At 44.4% G+C, this 15254-nt stretch overlaps 1 protein-coding gene across 1 annotated transcript; it reads right to left on the bottom strand.

Moving 5' to 3' along the window:
* Window positions 1–974: 974 nt before the first annotated feature.
* On the bottom strand, window positions 975–15206 carry pelp1 (proline, glutamate and leucine rich protein 1). Its single transcript, XM_022747795.1, has 20 exons — window positions 15055–15206; window positions 14794–14858; window positions 13666–13771; window positions 13383–13532; window positions 12410–12481; window positions 11920–11979; window positions 11498–11654; window positions 10321–10453; window positions 9667–9754; window positions 9432–9520; window positions 9032–9145; window positions 7354–7504; window positions 7087–7240; window positions 6944–6999; window positions 6636–6769; window positions 6123–6225; window positions 2878–4527; window positions 2056–2265; window positions 1942–2007; window positions 975–1576 (listed from the first exon to the last, which is right to left on the bottom strand). Exons 1-20 carry the CDS (start codon window positions 15193–15195, stop codon window positions 1484–1486), a joined length of 3792 nt encoding a protein of 1263 aa, XP_022603516.1. The 5' UTR covers window positions 15196–15206; the 3' UTR covers window positions 975–1483.
* Window positions 15207–15254: the final 48 nt, after the last annotated feature.

Here is a 15254-nt window from a genome sequence, read left to right as displayed (position 1 = left end):
TGTGTAACAACGAACTTTGTTGTGTGTGTCATAGACTTTAAATAAAGATGGACGTAGCCTCCGTGACGTCACTCACAGGTTTTCTGGGGAGCTGTGATCCTGATGATCCTCGTAAAATGAATGAAGTTTAGATGAAGCTCATTTCATTACTATTGATGACATTATTTCTCAAAGGTTCCTGACTTCTGACTTTGGTTCCTCAGACCTGTACATACCAGACTGTAACTCTGATGTGACACTGAGCTTAAAGAAGAACCTGGTTAATGACACAGTGAACTGAGTGAAATGATTCTCATTTCCGGACTAAACACTGGTTCTCAGCAGGTGTGTAACATGCTCAGACTGCGACAGATGTGTTTATATGATAAACAGTCAACATCAACACTGTAAAATAGTTGATTTTGTTCTTCTGAAGAACACTGGCAGGTTCAGCTCCAGACAGCTGCAGGGAAACAAGTAGATTTCATCTTCTTCTGTGGTGTCTTCGTTAATTATAAGAGGTATCTATAGTCTGATTGACATCTGTCAGATTTGATCATTTCCTGTTCTTTTTCCATACAACAAGTCTGTTGTGTTTAACTACAAGAACACAACACTATAGCAGCTGATATAGCTATAGTTAAAGGCTCAGTTCTCCCTCCTCTCTCCGGACAGACAGCTGTGGTTTCTGTGATGACATCACTGACCCTGAACATCCATCTCAGGTGATCCGATCACAAGTGTTCAGCTCTAAGTTCAGGTGTGAACGTATTTGACATCTGATCACTCAGACCACATTCAGAGGTGGTCTGGACCACATGTGGCCACATTCTTTTAACAGTGTGAACGTGAATGCGTCCTAGGCCACATTGAAGTATCAACTACTCTACTGACGCTCTGTCACAGTTTCATCATGAAGCAAAATTATTTTGCTATCTCAGATTGGCTAAAATCAACAACTCATTCATGTTTATTTACATATAAAGCAGGGAAGTGAGATCTGATCACAAGTGCTCACTGGAGACGCATGTTAACTTACTGTTGATTAACAATGAAATCGTCAAAACTGCGGTCCTGATTTTCTCTTTTACTTTTTATAACAAAGAATATGACAGTCATGAAACATGAAGAGCACAGAAGGTACATATCAATCCAAACACACGGGTACTTCATACACTAACTGTAGATAACATGTACCGTAAACGGGAACAAAAGGCTAGCGTTCAGAGTGACATACCTCACAGAGCTCCGCGCCCTGCTGGGCTGGAGGAAACCTACTGTTTCTTTTAGCTCATGTTAAACTAGTCTGTCAATAACAAGCTGAAGGTGTGACAGTAAAATAAAAAAAGTCCTGCAGCTGAAGTCAAAGAAAGAAACCTGGAGGCCATGTTCTACAGTTTGAGCGACTGTAGACCGCCAGAATGATGAGGGAGGAGTTAATGAGGTAACTACATGATGTCACTGATGACACCGTCTCTGCTGACCTCGGTTACATCAGGTCAGTTCATGAGCGGGTCGATCCAGAGGCGCCGTCTTCATCATCAGGTGGACAGGCGACAAAATCAGCCAACATGGACGCCATGGCTTCATCATCCATCTGAGGGACAGACAGAGAGACAACATGCTCTGTGAGGGGGGGGGGTCTTTCACTCAAATGAAGTGGAGACTTTTTTGTAGTCTCCATTCTGTTATTTCCACTAAACATGTGTAACTGTTCTAATACAGGCTGGACTGTAGTTTGACTGTTTGCTGGTTCTGACTGTATCTTACACTGTCAGTCTTTATATCACCTGAAACTTTTTTTTTTTTATAAACACCTGACTGACTGACTGACTGACTGACTGACTGACTGACTGACTGACTGAGTTATTGAGGGACTGACTAAATGAGGTGGGTGGGTGGGTGAGTGAGTGGCAGAGTGACTGACTATATTTCCATATTGAGTTGGAAAAGTGTTCTTACCTTTTTCTTCTCAGTGCTTTGTCCCGCCTCTTCCTCCCTGTGCACCTCCTCTCTCTTCCTCTTCACTCCCTTCCCCTCCTCTCCATCACTCTCTCCCCCTCCTCCCCCCTCGGTTTCCTGCTGCTCTGCCTCCCCTCTGTCTCTATTCTCAGAGCTCGTCTCCACTGGCTCTTTAGGTTTCAGAGTGGCTGAGGAGTCGGGATCTGCAGCTGCTGAGTCTCCTTCTGGAGCAGCTGAGGGCTGCTGCTGCTGCTGCTCCTCCTGACCACTGCATGGCTGGTTCTCACCCACACTGGCTTCCTGTGTTGGTTCAGGCCTCGACTCCTGTACAGGAACAATGAGTCAGCGTTAGGTGGAGGGATCGGTTTCCTTGAAACAACCCTGTGACAATACCAGCTTCAATCATCAACTACAAAGACAATTCTCCTGTTTCCTGACCTCCAGGAACACATGGCGCCTGGAATCATAATCTTTGTTTTTGTTGTCTTTAAACCGAATCACACAGAATAGTTTTCTGTTGACACCCTGAGAAGAGAAGCATGTTAAACTACAATGTATTAGGGCCACATTGAGCAAAAGAAAATCAGAAATTTCAATAAAAAGTCATATTATAATGAGGATAAATTGATCATTTGTGCTGTTTTAGAGGGGAAATATCAGAAGCTTTAAAATGAGGAACCTGGAGCATCCTGTGAAGTTCTAATTAACAGAGGTTTCATTAATAAGGAGAAACTTTCGGGTCATCGTCATCATCATCATCATCATCATCAGGACAGTAAAAAGATAGTGAAGAAACTGAGTCTATTCTATTGTTAGACAGACAAACAGCAGCTCAGTCTGACACTGACTGTCCTTTCACCTGGTTGTTGGTTGTTTGTGATGTTCCTAAATATTTGAAAGTTTTTTCTCTCAACATTGTACAGTTTTAATTCTCACCTGTTGACTCTGATTGGTTGTGCGTTCTTCGGAGGAGGTTCTCAGCTCAGCCTCACTGGCGCCTTGCTCCCACAGGCTCGCCTCCTCCTGCACCGCTCCTCCGCCTTCTCCAGCTCCAGCTCCTCCCCCAGCTGCCCCTCCCTCCTCCGTCTCCTCCCTCTCCTCCATCGCTCCTCCGGTGACACACAGTATCTGTGGCATGGTGGGGTCATCCATCCTCTCACTCTCATCCTCCTCTCCCTCGCCCCCCCGCGCCTCCTCCAGGACTCCGATGCTCTCCACCTCCTGCACCTTCATCCTGTCCTCTGGGAACAGAACTCTGTTGGGCTGGATCTCCTCTATCCCTCCCTCCTCGTCTCCCTCCACACTGAACCCAGCCAACCCTTCTTCATCCACTGCTGCCTGGACCACCTTCCCCTCCTCCACCCCCACCTCTCCTGCCTTGTCCTCCGCTCCCTCCAGTGGAGGTATGTCCCCATCCTCCTCCTCCTCCTCTTCCTCCAGCTCCTCCCCCTCTTCTTCATCATAATCCTCATACTCCTCTCCATCATAAAACTCCTCCTCAGCAAAATCGCTCACCTCCTCCTCTTCGTCCTCCTCATCCATCCCTTCCTCTTCCTCCTCCAGCTCCTCATCATCCTCCATGTCCTCCTCCTCCTCTTCTTCCTCTTCGTCGGTGCTGTTGATGTTGATGACGGCTGAGTCTTCGTTGCTGGCAGGTGGTGGTTGGTGCTGGTGGAGGTGGCGTCCCTGCTGACTCAGCTGGTTCTGCAGCTGGTGCATCTGGAGCGGGAGACCCATGGGTCCGGGCTGGCCCGCTGTGGAGGGCTGCATCAGCATCTGCTGGAGCTGGGGTCTGCCAGGCATAGAGTCCCCCAGACCACCGGGTGGAGCTGTGAGTGTGCTGGAGTTCAAAGGTGGGACCAGGGAAACCACTGAGGTACTGGAAGGAGGGAAGGAGTTGATGGGTGTGGTGGAGGTGGTGAGGAGGGGGGAGGAGGTGGCGAGGTTGTTGGAAAGCGAGACGCTGTCTATTGTGGTTGGTACAGCTGTGGTGGGCACCATGGTGACACACTCTCCTCCTGGTAGAGAGACTGTGGTGCCCCCCGGTGCAGCAGAGACCAGGTTCTGGGAGTTAGCTGCGGCGGCGTCGTCCTGCTGGTTCTCCATGTTGAGCATCCCCGGAGGAACGATGACCACGCTGTCGTCCGAGTCGCTCGCCAGAGAGATCTCCACGTCCTCCGCTTCCTCCTTATCGTAGCGGATGAACACGGGTCTCTGGCCCTCTGGGGGGCCCAGCCCGGCCTGGTCTGGCAGGTGATGTGTGTGCGGAGACAGGATCATGTCTCCTGGGGTGTGGGCCTGGCCCGGCAGCCCTGGAACTAGGGAGAGGTGGTTCTCCAGCGAGCCCAGCAGAGAGGCGGGGCCCAGACCGATGGAGTGGCGGCTGGGGAAAGGAGGACCGGGGGCGGTGCCTCCTAACAGGGTGGGCAGAGTGAGTCCAGGGGTGGGGCCCTGTGAGGATGGGAGGACTGGAGCGGTGGGGGTGGGTTTCAGGGTGAGGGGCGGTAAAGGGAGGGCGATGGAGGGAGTGCGGGGGTGGAGGAGGGAGTTACAGATGGTCAGAGCCTCAGCACAGAACGTAGAGACCTGTGGAGGGGGGGGGGGGCAGAGAGAGTCATTAGAACTATGAATGTAACCACGGTACATGATGTGCTGTTGTGTTGTTTCAAACAGACACACAGTGGCTCTGTTTTCACATTCCAAAGCTCACGGTCTGAAGCGTGCGGCACAAGCTCAATCAGGGCGTGTCCACATCACTTCTGCTATTTTAACGGTGGAAACAACCGTCGCTGCTCCAAGTGCATGCTTCAAAAGGGTTGACCTCAATCTCTTAATTATTCGTGGTAGTGTTTTGACCGTAACATCCAATAAACAAATCAATCACAGTGCCATCTCCCATTAAAAACCAGGCAGGGGCACCTTGGTGGATTGCTATTATAACAGCGCAGTGTATCACACTGAGTTAGATTCTGTTTGTTGTGAGTTGATCACATATTGTGACTGACTAGTGAGTTACACACACAGCAGCTCTGTGAGCACTAAGGGGAAATGAAGGGTTTTATGGCTTTATAAAGAAGTAACGGCACAAATCACAACATTAGAAATATTTAATGTTTATTATGAGAAGTATAAATAAATTTTTGGTGCATTACGAAACTGTAGACATATTTATTCTGTGTGTGACTGGGAAACACTGTGACACACTCTGCTTGAGTGTAACAGGCAGACTGCATGTTAATATGCCTGCCTACGTAGGAGCCTATTACTCTTCACAATGCTCCTAAGTAATAGTGAAACTCTGTACCACTGACTTAAGACCAGGTTTTTTGTTAATCAGTCATTTTCCACTAACTCAAGATGACAATGCACCAACAATGCTCTTGCTCAAACCTCATTTTAAGACCAACACGCCCATGGGTGCTCAGATGTTTATCTGTTATTCAAACAACGTGGGCACTGGACGGGAACATTACATCTGTGTCAGTATGAAACTAACAAAGACACTCGTGTTGAGCTTTGAGCTCATTTAGTCCATGATCACAAAAAAGAAGCTGTGGTTGGAGGGTGGGGGGCTTCCTATATATTTTGGTTAGCTGTTTACTGTTTACTTGACCTAAATCTCTTTGTTTATCATCTGGGAAACAAAAACATCTGATTTTCACACAGTCAGGGAAAATGAAAGTTCACAGGTCAGTGATGAAATGCTACTGCAGGTTTGTTTTGTGTTATCTCTCTCTCTCTCGCTCCCTCCCTCCCTCCCTCCCTCCTGTTGACTGTAAACTAACGGCAAAAAGGCCAAATAAATAAATGAATACACACTGTGCTGTGTTGGTCACTCATGTTCAGTACAGATTACTTTTTAACGTTCATTCTTTACCTTGTGACGATAAACTGACTGCTGCTGTAAAATCTTGTCTTATGGTTTTATGAACTGTTTTAGTGTATTATATAGTTGAATAGTTGCAGTGTCTTTGGATGTCATGTGACTTAAATGCAGAAAGAGTGTTACCATTTCACTTCTGTGAAACATTGCTTTGTCTAATAGTCTGAAAAACCACCTCACCACCTCACACATTTCTTTTTCAACATTTGATGTTTTTAAATCATGTTTCCATGACTTGTTTTAAACAGGTTCAAAGGAAACACAGCTAGAGTCTCTTCTCTCTCTCTGCCAGAGTCACCTTGAGGTTGCGGTCGGCGCGTCCACTGCTGAGGATGGATACAGCACAGGTCAGAGGAGGGGGCCAACAGGGTGATGGGACCAGGACCAGAGCCAGCAACAACCTGCAAATACACACAAACAATACGATCCATCAACACGACACAGTCTCGTCTCTGTTACGACACACAAGTCGAACTACACATCATATACAGCACAGTTGGTGGATATATGCGAAACATCTGATTCATTTCAGACTTTTCACCAGAACTCAATCCAGATGTTCCTGTTTTATTTTATTTTTTTTTATAATTTGCTGAAACTGCTGCAGAGAAGTTTGTAATTTGTCCACAAATGTTATAAAAGATTATAAAAATGATTAAGATTCATCCACTGTGGCTATTAATGAATATATTTACTAATAAGTTAATAATATTAACAAATCACAAAGCACTTTCATAAACAACATGCAGTTCAAAGTGTTTATCATTCAAAGTAATATCCAAACACGAAATGATGTGAATGAAGGCAGCACCTGTACAGCTCTCGTCTTGTGAGGGCGCTGCTGTACTGCCCGCTGACGCCTCCTGCTGATTCACATGCTGCGTTGCTGCTGGACTGTTGCTGCTGCAGACGGACACACAGCGGCAGCACGACGTCATGGAGACGCTGTGAGAGAATCAACACAGAGCAGAAAACCACTGAAGAAGAGAGGTGACCAGAGAGAGAAAGATGATGGAGACAGAACCATCCATGTCTTCATCTTGTCTAACAACAGTGTTTCATGTTGTAGGGCAGGTGACTTCAGGTGTTTCCCACGAGTAGGTTACAGTTAATATTTACCTTGTGTATATCGTCCTTCAGCAGTGTGCCACCGGTCAGGATGATCTGTCTCAGTGCTGTGGAGAGGAAAGCATCTGTGTGAGGACACCACATTTACAACAGACCCATTATAAGAGCCGTCTTCAGACTGAGCAGCCTGTCACCTCTGAGGGCTGAGAGACAGGTGTCCTGATTGGCCAGAAAGTCTCCTTTCCGCTGGAGCGACGGCCCTACTGCATCTGCCATGACCAGAGGCTTCGTCCTCCGAGGACCTGGTTTCCCTCCAGGAACCGCATCAGCTGACAGACCTGCCCGGAGCTGGGGAGGACGAGAGTTAGAGACGACACCAACCGGCTGCCACACACCGCCTGTTTCAATCAGTCATTCTTACTGTAAAATACATGATGCTTAAATACATTCAAACTAACTACCTTGATAGACTCCGCCCCTGGTGTGATGTCACCGAGTAGGTGGTTAAACAGGAGCTCTGAGTGACCTGGGCTTCCCTGAAGAATGCTGGCAGAGGCTCCAGCCACCTGGACCCAGAGCTCTAAGGTTCTGTAGACCGAGACCCGGACCGAGCTGTGGAACCAGACCAGAGACACAACAAACACACACTTTCAGACCACATCGTCTCTGACACTTCAATGTCCCGACACTGGCCCTAAACTGACCCCCTCTGTCCCACCTCATAACAGTGTTTCTGTTCAACGATTGTTTAGAATAGTTTCAGAATAACAGAAAATATTATTTTAATTAATATTATTTATTGTTATATACAACATCATACACTACATGACCTATTGTTTTTGAATCAAAAATTGATTTTGAATCGAATCCCGACATTTTCTGAATTGTGAAGCCCTACACCTACCTTTAAATTATATTTTCTATATGATGGTCAGAGGTGTATCTTGATGTGGGCACATGCATCAATGCGAATGGTTAAGTTGCAGCTTGTTTCTAAGGTTATGTAACCACTGTTCCTACAATGACAAGTTACATAAATCAGTCAACTATGATCACATGATCAGATGTTAGACTGACTTTATGAACAGTTTGTTCATGTTGAGAATATGACGCAGCATCAGACAAACATCCAGCTCAGTAATATTGAGTGAATTTCCCCTCGGGGATAAATAAAGTATCCATCTCTTTATCTATTACACCATGCCATGGATGTAGCAGGTTGTGATTAGCCTAGCATTAAGCAGCAGGTGAATGAACACAAGTAGTTTGTGTTTTGAATGATTTTATTTACTGACTTGTGTCGAGCAAATGAAGCTACATTGGAAACATCCATTGAGAGGAGAAGCTGCAGGGCAGGTAGAGGTCAAGCTAAGCTAAACTAACAGGCTAGGCTATGAAAACGTAGCTAAGCTAGCTTTTATTTCCATCAGCATAAGCTGTCAAAGTGTAACAGACTGACTTTGTCATGTTTCTGTGTAAAAGCATCACAGATAAAGAAACTGTCAGAAGAGTGAATGATGAATGAAAGAATGTTTTCTGTCTTTTCATCTTCACTAATGAAATGATTTAATTAACTAACAGCAGCTTCTGGACACTGTGGTGGAAGGTTTTCTTGCGTGTTACTCAATGCATGATTGATGTTTGGAAATCAATCAATACACCTCCAATGTCAATATGACAACTTTGACCATTTGATATATATTCTATATGACACACAGTTTAGTGATGCTCGGATCTTCAAGCTCTTAAAAATGGATATAAAGCTGCAGAGGACATGTGTCTGATCGAAACCGACGTGGCGCCATCTATAGGACTGACGAGCTAAACTCATGTCAGGAAAAAATGGAAAGCAGCGCTGTTACAAGACTGAAAAATATGAATCCTTTTTTGGAATTTATGCATTGATTTTGAATCTGTAGAGATATTGATTTGTTTGCACGCCTCTCGGTAGGATACCGAAATTTAACAGCTCATTCATTTGCTAATGCTGGATTTTTGTCTGTGTCTGCTGCAGCACTGGACAAATGGTTCTTGCAAGTCTACCAGCTGCTGATAAAATGCTGATGTGGTGTTGCACTGGGAGCTGCGGTTCCTGTGATTCGGGTACTGGTTCCTCTGTGTTGAGGATCAGGACGTTACCTGTAGGCTCTCTGCTGTCCCAGACTGGCTTCATGTACAGGCGTCCAGGCAGACAGGGTTTGAGAGAACAGCCTCTGTAGAACTACAGTGTATTGAACCATGCTGCTACGCACACTGTAAACACACACAGCACAGACTCAGTGTCAGCAACAAACAACAAATCAAACAAACTAAAGTATAGATGCCAGGGTCCGAGCATTTGGATACCACATGCGGAGATCAATAAAAAGAAGAAGAATGGAAGTGGAATAATAATGAGAACGACTAGAAACCAACCAGTCACGTTACAGGAAATATGGTCTCAGTCTCTCCTTCCTGAGTTACACCATTGGATAATGGCCACATATGTTTTTACAGAACATAATCATGTCTGTGTGTTTGTGTGCGTGTGTGTACTCACGCAGTGATCAGAGCTGATAGGATGTCCAGTGTGTTGGTGTGTATGATGGGCAGGACCAGCAGCCTCACACTTCCATCTCCTGTTAAATTCTGACACAGAGAGATATCATTTGTTTGATGTCCATTTATAAAACGTATTAACTCCGTTAATTATTATTGTGTGTGTGTGTGTGTGTGTGTGTGTGTGTGTGTGTGTGTGTGTGTGTGTGTGTGGGTGAGAGAGAGAGAACACTCACTATGCTCTTGGAGCTGACAGCGAGGGCTCGACACACCAGGTTGAGTATTGGTCTGACAGGTAGACGGACAGCTGAGGCTGGATCCACCCTGATGGACAGAGACACAGTGAACGCCTGTGATGCTGCATCAAACCCTTTACTGCTCTGTGTGAGCTGTGGTTTTGATCCTTGTTGCTATGAGACAAAAAGGCTGCTGCATGTATTGTATCTGCTCCATAATGAACTTTGTTAACATTAACTCTACACAAGGTCCTTCTGTGCTCAACAGAAGGAAGCAGCTCAATTAAAACAACGAGCAGCGACGAGCAGGTTTCGGGTTTGACAGAGCCGAGCAAAGTGATTCAGTTTAATTCTGTTTAAAGAAGGAGTGAGGCCAGTCACACACTCGTTTCATCAGCACAAAACCTGCAGAGTGTCAATGGGACCTTTTCTTCCACAGAGATCGGGTCCAATGAGAACTGTTGACAGTTAACTGGACTTTGTTTTCAGTATTCAGAGCTATGAACATGATGAATGACAGACTGTGGAAAAACAAAAACAAAACAAAAACTATTCTTATGCCTAAAAACCACAACATGTAAACAAGAACATTTTATCATAATTTGGATGAACATTTTTAAACTTGGATTGTGTGTGTGCGTGTGTGTGTTGTACCTGAGTGTGTGTTTGAGTGCCAGGCAGACAGCTGTGTATCTGTGCTGGAGCTGCAGCAGCAGCAGCGGATCTGATTGGTCGAGATGAGGAAAGGCCAGCTCCACCCCCGGACCTTCATATTGCACGGCTCCATCTGAGACAGCAAACAGCAAGCAGCATCATCAGAGCACAAAAACACATGTAGAGACTACAACCAAACCAAAGCAGGGTGACACGTTACGACAAGGACTTTACACAGCATCTCACAGATATCTGCAGCCCATCCACTAACTTACGACACATGCGTCAGGTGTGTAAATGAGCAGATCTATGTCCGGTACAAACACTGTCTCTGTAGCCACAGCGATGTAAGAGAGTATAAACACAGGAAGGAATACAGTTAATGCAGGAAACTGACTTCATATGCAACACTGTCAACAAGTCAACTCTACAAAGAGCTTCTACAAATCTTTGGTACACTGCAGAAACAACAGCTGAAGCTCCACCAGCGTCTGGACTACAAACTGCTTTAAGAGAGAAATAATTGTTTTGGCTTAAAGTGTAGTTCAGTTTTCTTGAGTTATAAAATAACTGGATAGTTCCTAAAAGGACTTGATCATCAGTTCTTTGACATTTGTGTTTCTAAAGAACCATTTTACATCTTTAAGTCAGTGTGGTTTGGTCGAGGTAGGTTCTACTCAGCTGGTGAAAACAGCTCTAGAGGAGCTGAAAAAATAATGATAATGATGTGATAGTGACATCATCAGGGTTATCTCTGTGTTACAGCCTGGAGGTGTGGAAGACAAAGGAGTTTATCAGGGCCAGAGGGTCTAATGAAGAAACACTGTAGGATGTGATGTTGTTGGATCTTGACTGGCACCAGGCCCAAAAGTCAGGAGACCTCCAATTCTGCTGTTTCCATTTTGATCCCTCAACTTCCCCTCCTGGGCGCCTTCCACTGGAGGATTTTTGGGTTTTTTAGGGTTTGACAAGACATGTCGAACATTGATATTTGTGACGCATAAAGCATATGTTGATTATGTCACACTGGACAATTCAAATTTCAGCAGTGTAAACTACGTGAGTGCTGTTAAGAGTTCTTCCTGTGTTGTTATTATTCAGCAAATAACCACAATGAATTTGAAAAAGTTAGGAAATTCAATCAGAGAAATTCCACTATCACTGATAGAACGTGTACCTGTTTCTGAACCCTGGTAGATCTGAGTCAGCAGGCCATTGGCTGAGGCCAGTAAGCAGTGAATCTGATTGGTCCAGCCTTCAGCTCTGCCAGCACCTACCCCTCGGTCCAACAGGCCCCCCAGACAGGGCAAGCGACCATAACACTGACAGGCCATCTGACAGTGACACAGAGACAGACACATGAAACTTGTTCAAAAAAAACAGCTGCTTCACTTGTTCAGTTTGCACCGTACTTTCCTGTACGTACATCTGTGACAAGTGGCAAAACAACAACAAAAAACATTATTCAGAAATCATTAGGGAGAAATTAAGCGCTTTGTAAGGTAATAGTACCTTGTTTTTGTGTGAAAGACAGATCGAGAGATGAGGATAAAAAGTGCACATATCAATACGTATGATGAAAAAGTGAGAGTCACAAACCTCTTGTGTTTTCTTGTTTGAACTGTCCATTTTGGAAAGGAAATACGCTCCCAGTTTGTCCTAAAAGACAAAAAGGTTTTTCAGTGTTTTCTCAAGGCTCAACTGTAGGGATGGGTATCGTTAAGATTTTAACAGTAGCTCTGTCCATTTCAGGTTGAATTTAAGAACACACCAATAATGATCAGCTGGCTCGTGGTTACTTTTCATCATTATTCATTATGCATCATTCAGAAACGGAGTTAGTGAGATAAAATGTGAAAGAGAACTTTTATGTAGGAATAATGAACAGGAAATTTATTTTCTTAATTTCTCTAGTACCAAGAGCAGAACCGGAGCTTATCGATATTCCAGTCTTTAGGGCCCGTTTAATACCGGGTTTCGGTACCCATCCCTAATCAAGTGAAATACACATGATCTTCAAGTTATCTATAAAACACAAGAAAAACTCTCAAGGTGGAGAAAAATCTTCTTTCTCTCCTCTGTGTCTTACCCGGAGGGATCCGCAGGCTCTGGGGTAGTAGGTCATACAGGCCGTCATCCCCTCCATGGCTGACAGCTCACACTGAGACCACAAGGAGAAAATGAAAAAAGAGCTTACGATAGTTCTAATGACAGTTCTTTTCACTGTCAATTAATCTCTTGATTACTTTTCATTAAATCAAGTGGCCAAAGGATCACAATCTTGACAATCTTTTTAGCTGTTTAGCAGTGATTCAACTTTTAAAATGAAATGTCTAAATATAGAAACTCTTAATGACGCGATCTGTATGATTCATCTGAAGTAGACATTATGCCAAAGTAAGATCGTCTATGACTGATCGTTAATAACCCTAATTAATGTTTTAGTCATTAAAATGTCAGACGCATTGTCTATCACAGTTTCCCCGAGCCCAAGGACACATCTGATGATGAGCAGTCACAACAGACTCAAAATTTACAAAGACAAAAGAAGAAAACCAGCAGCGATTTATCGGTCAGCCGATTTTATCAGCCGATATCGGCCTATCACAGATATATCGGTATCGGCATATATATTCTCCGATATACGCTGAAATTAATAATTTTATTAAGAAGCAATAATGCAGTGGCAATGTTCGGGTCAAGTCAAGTTATATAGGCAGCACTTTAAGTGTATTTGTTCCTTTGCTTTCATTACATATCTCTTTCACAAGTGTTTTATATATCGGCCGATATAATCGATATTAGAATTTTTTTACTCTCTAATATCGGTATAGGTATAGGCCCCAAAAATATCGTTGGGCTCTAATGATTTCAGTGACAAAAGAACACATATGTTGTAGTTTGTCATCATGAAAAACAAAACGAAGTTTAAAAGAAAGTCTGATGTACCTAATTAATATGCAAATTTATGTAGCGAGGCATAAAATTCACTAGTTTCTGAGTTGCAGTGAATCATGACATCCTTCACTCATGATTATTGGTCCACTGCCCTGTATCCTCACCTCTGTCTTGAGGCCCAGCAGAGATGTCAGGATGCCCAGGATGGAGTTGAGGCCGACTTCTCTAGCCAGCTCTGCTAGCTGGGATGAGTACTGCAGCAAATCCTTCAGGATGTTCACTGCCAGCTGGATGGTCTGGACCGGAGCCTGAGACTGAAGGAGAACATCCACAGACAAACCGGAGAGGACGGGGAGGAGGAACCAGACAAGAGGACATTAGTCAGGTTTTATGGAAGAGTTTTGGACAACACTAAGAAGAGTGTGTTTGTATGTGCACACATCTTACCTGTATGACCTGCTGCAGGGAACGCAGCCAGGAAAGACAGTGCTGCTCAAACAGGTCACTGGAGCTGTCTTTAACCAGCATGGAGAGCAGGCAAAGGCCCTCAAACCTGACACACACACACACACACACACACACACACACACACACACACACACACACACACAGATTTTGTCATCCCCTTGATATTCACACTTTGGAGTTACTGTCCAATATCTGAGCCTTTAATGATCATAAAAGCCTTTTATTGATCATTTCCTTCACGGTTAACACGTTTTTATCTAGACTTGAAATTCAAATGTAAATGTGATAGTTTTCCTCTCATCCATTTATTTTGATTAAAAAATATTCAAGGTTGAGTATCAAGCTTAACACTTAAAAATGGAAACTAAAAGCTGGCTTGGATATCTGGTCAATTCATCTTTTTCACTTATTCTTTGATCATATAGTTTCTGATTCAAACTGTATTTTTTCCAGTTTTAGACTATTTTCTATTTAGGTAATGCTCTCATTGTTGTAGCCTCTTTTACACAACCTGTTCAAGGCGAGGACGTTGCACCTTTATTCCACCTTTTAGTTCTGTATAAGGTACAGACATGGAATCAGGGGGCATTCTTGTCCCTATGGTTCATCCACCAGAACATTTACCTCTCAGCTTTTCTTCACCTGTGTAATCTGATCAGCAGTGACAGGATACAGCACTAACATTTACCCTGAGTGCTCAGACTGATGAGAAACCTGGATGAGGTGTTTACATGCCTCAGTATTGAGAAATTTGAAATGATACCCTCCATATCTACAAATAAACAATGTGACGTTTTCCTGAAGGCGCTGCAGTGATTGCGTGTGTATATAAAATCACTTGTTTGTGTTTACATTTTCATAATTCACAGAGCACTTCTGCTCTTTTCAATGTTGTTCACTGATCAGTGTTTTAGTTATTTACTTTTAACGTCTATACAGACAGGAACACTGAGGATGGCGCTAATATATCACAAAGATTTACAAATAAACAACAAGAAAACACAAATACTGGAACAATAACTTAAGAGCACCGGTACCACAGGTATCATGAGGTTAACTGTGACTGAAATATTGTGACAGCTGACGTGAAACATCGGTTTTTCTCACCTGGTTTTGCTCGAGCCCAGTTTGGCATTACTGAACCCCACGAGACCCCCGACGGCGCTCGCGCTCTGCAGAGACAAACACAGGTGTTCACAATCAATGAAGGTAACACACAGTAAGACAGCACCAGCAGCATATTAACACCCAGTCCTACTGTAGCTCCAGGTGTCAGCTCAGTGAACAACAAAGCCTGTAGCAGCCGCTACAGCAGGCTAACAGTTTACTAGCCAGCAAGCTAACACGCCTCTCCGGGCCGGACTCTACCTGTGTCGGGAAGACGCCATGTTCTCTGTAGTTGGCCAACAAAGCCGGTAAATACTCTGGACGGTGTTCTTTCAGAACCGACACCAAACCCTCTGTTAGTCGCATAGCTGATGGGCCATGCAGCCAAGCCGAGGTAGCCATCTTTCCTCTCCACCAAGCGGACGTCAGCACTGTGCGACAGGTGACGTAGATTTAGTGAG

Source organism: Seriola dumerili, unplaced genomic scaffold (genome assembly GCF_002260705.1).
Source record: "Seriola dumerili isolate Sdu_G_001 unplaced genomic scaffold, Sdu_1.0 BDQW01000111.1, whole genome shotgun sequence".
Taxonomy (NCBI): Eukaryota; Metazoa; Chordata; class Actinopteri; order Carangiformes; family Carangidae; genus Seriola; species Seriola dumerili.
This window is presented reverse-complemented; position numbering and strand designations above follow the sequence as displayed.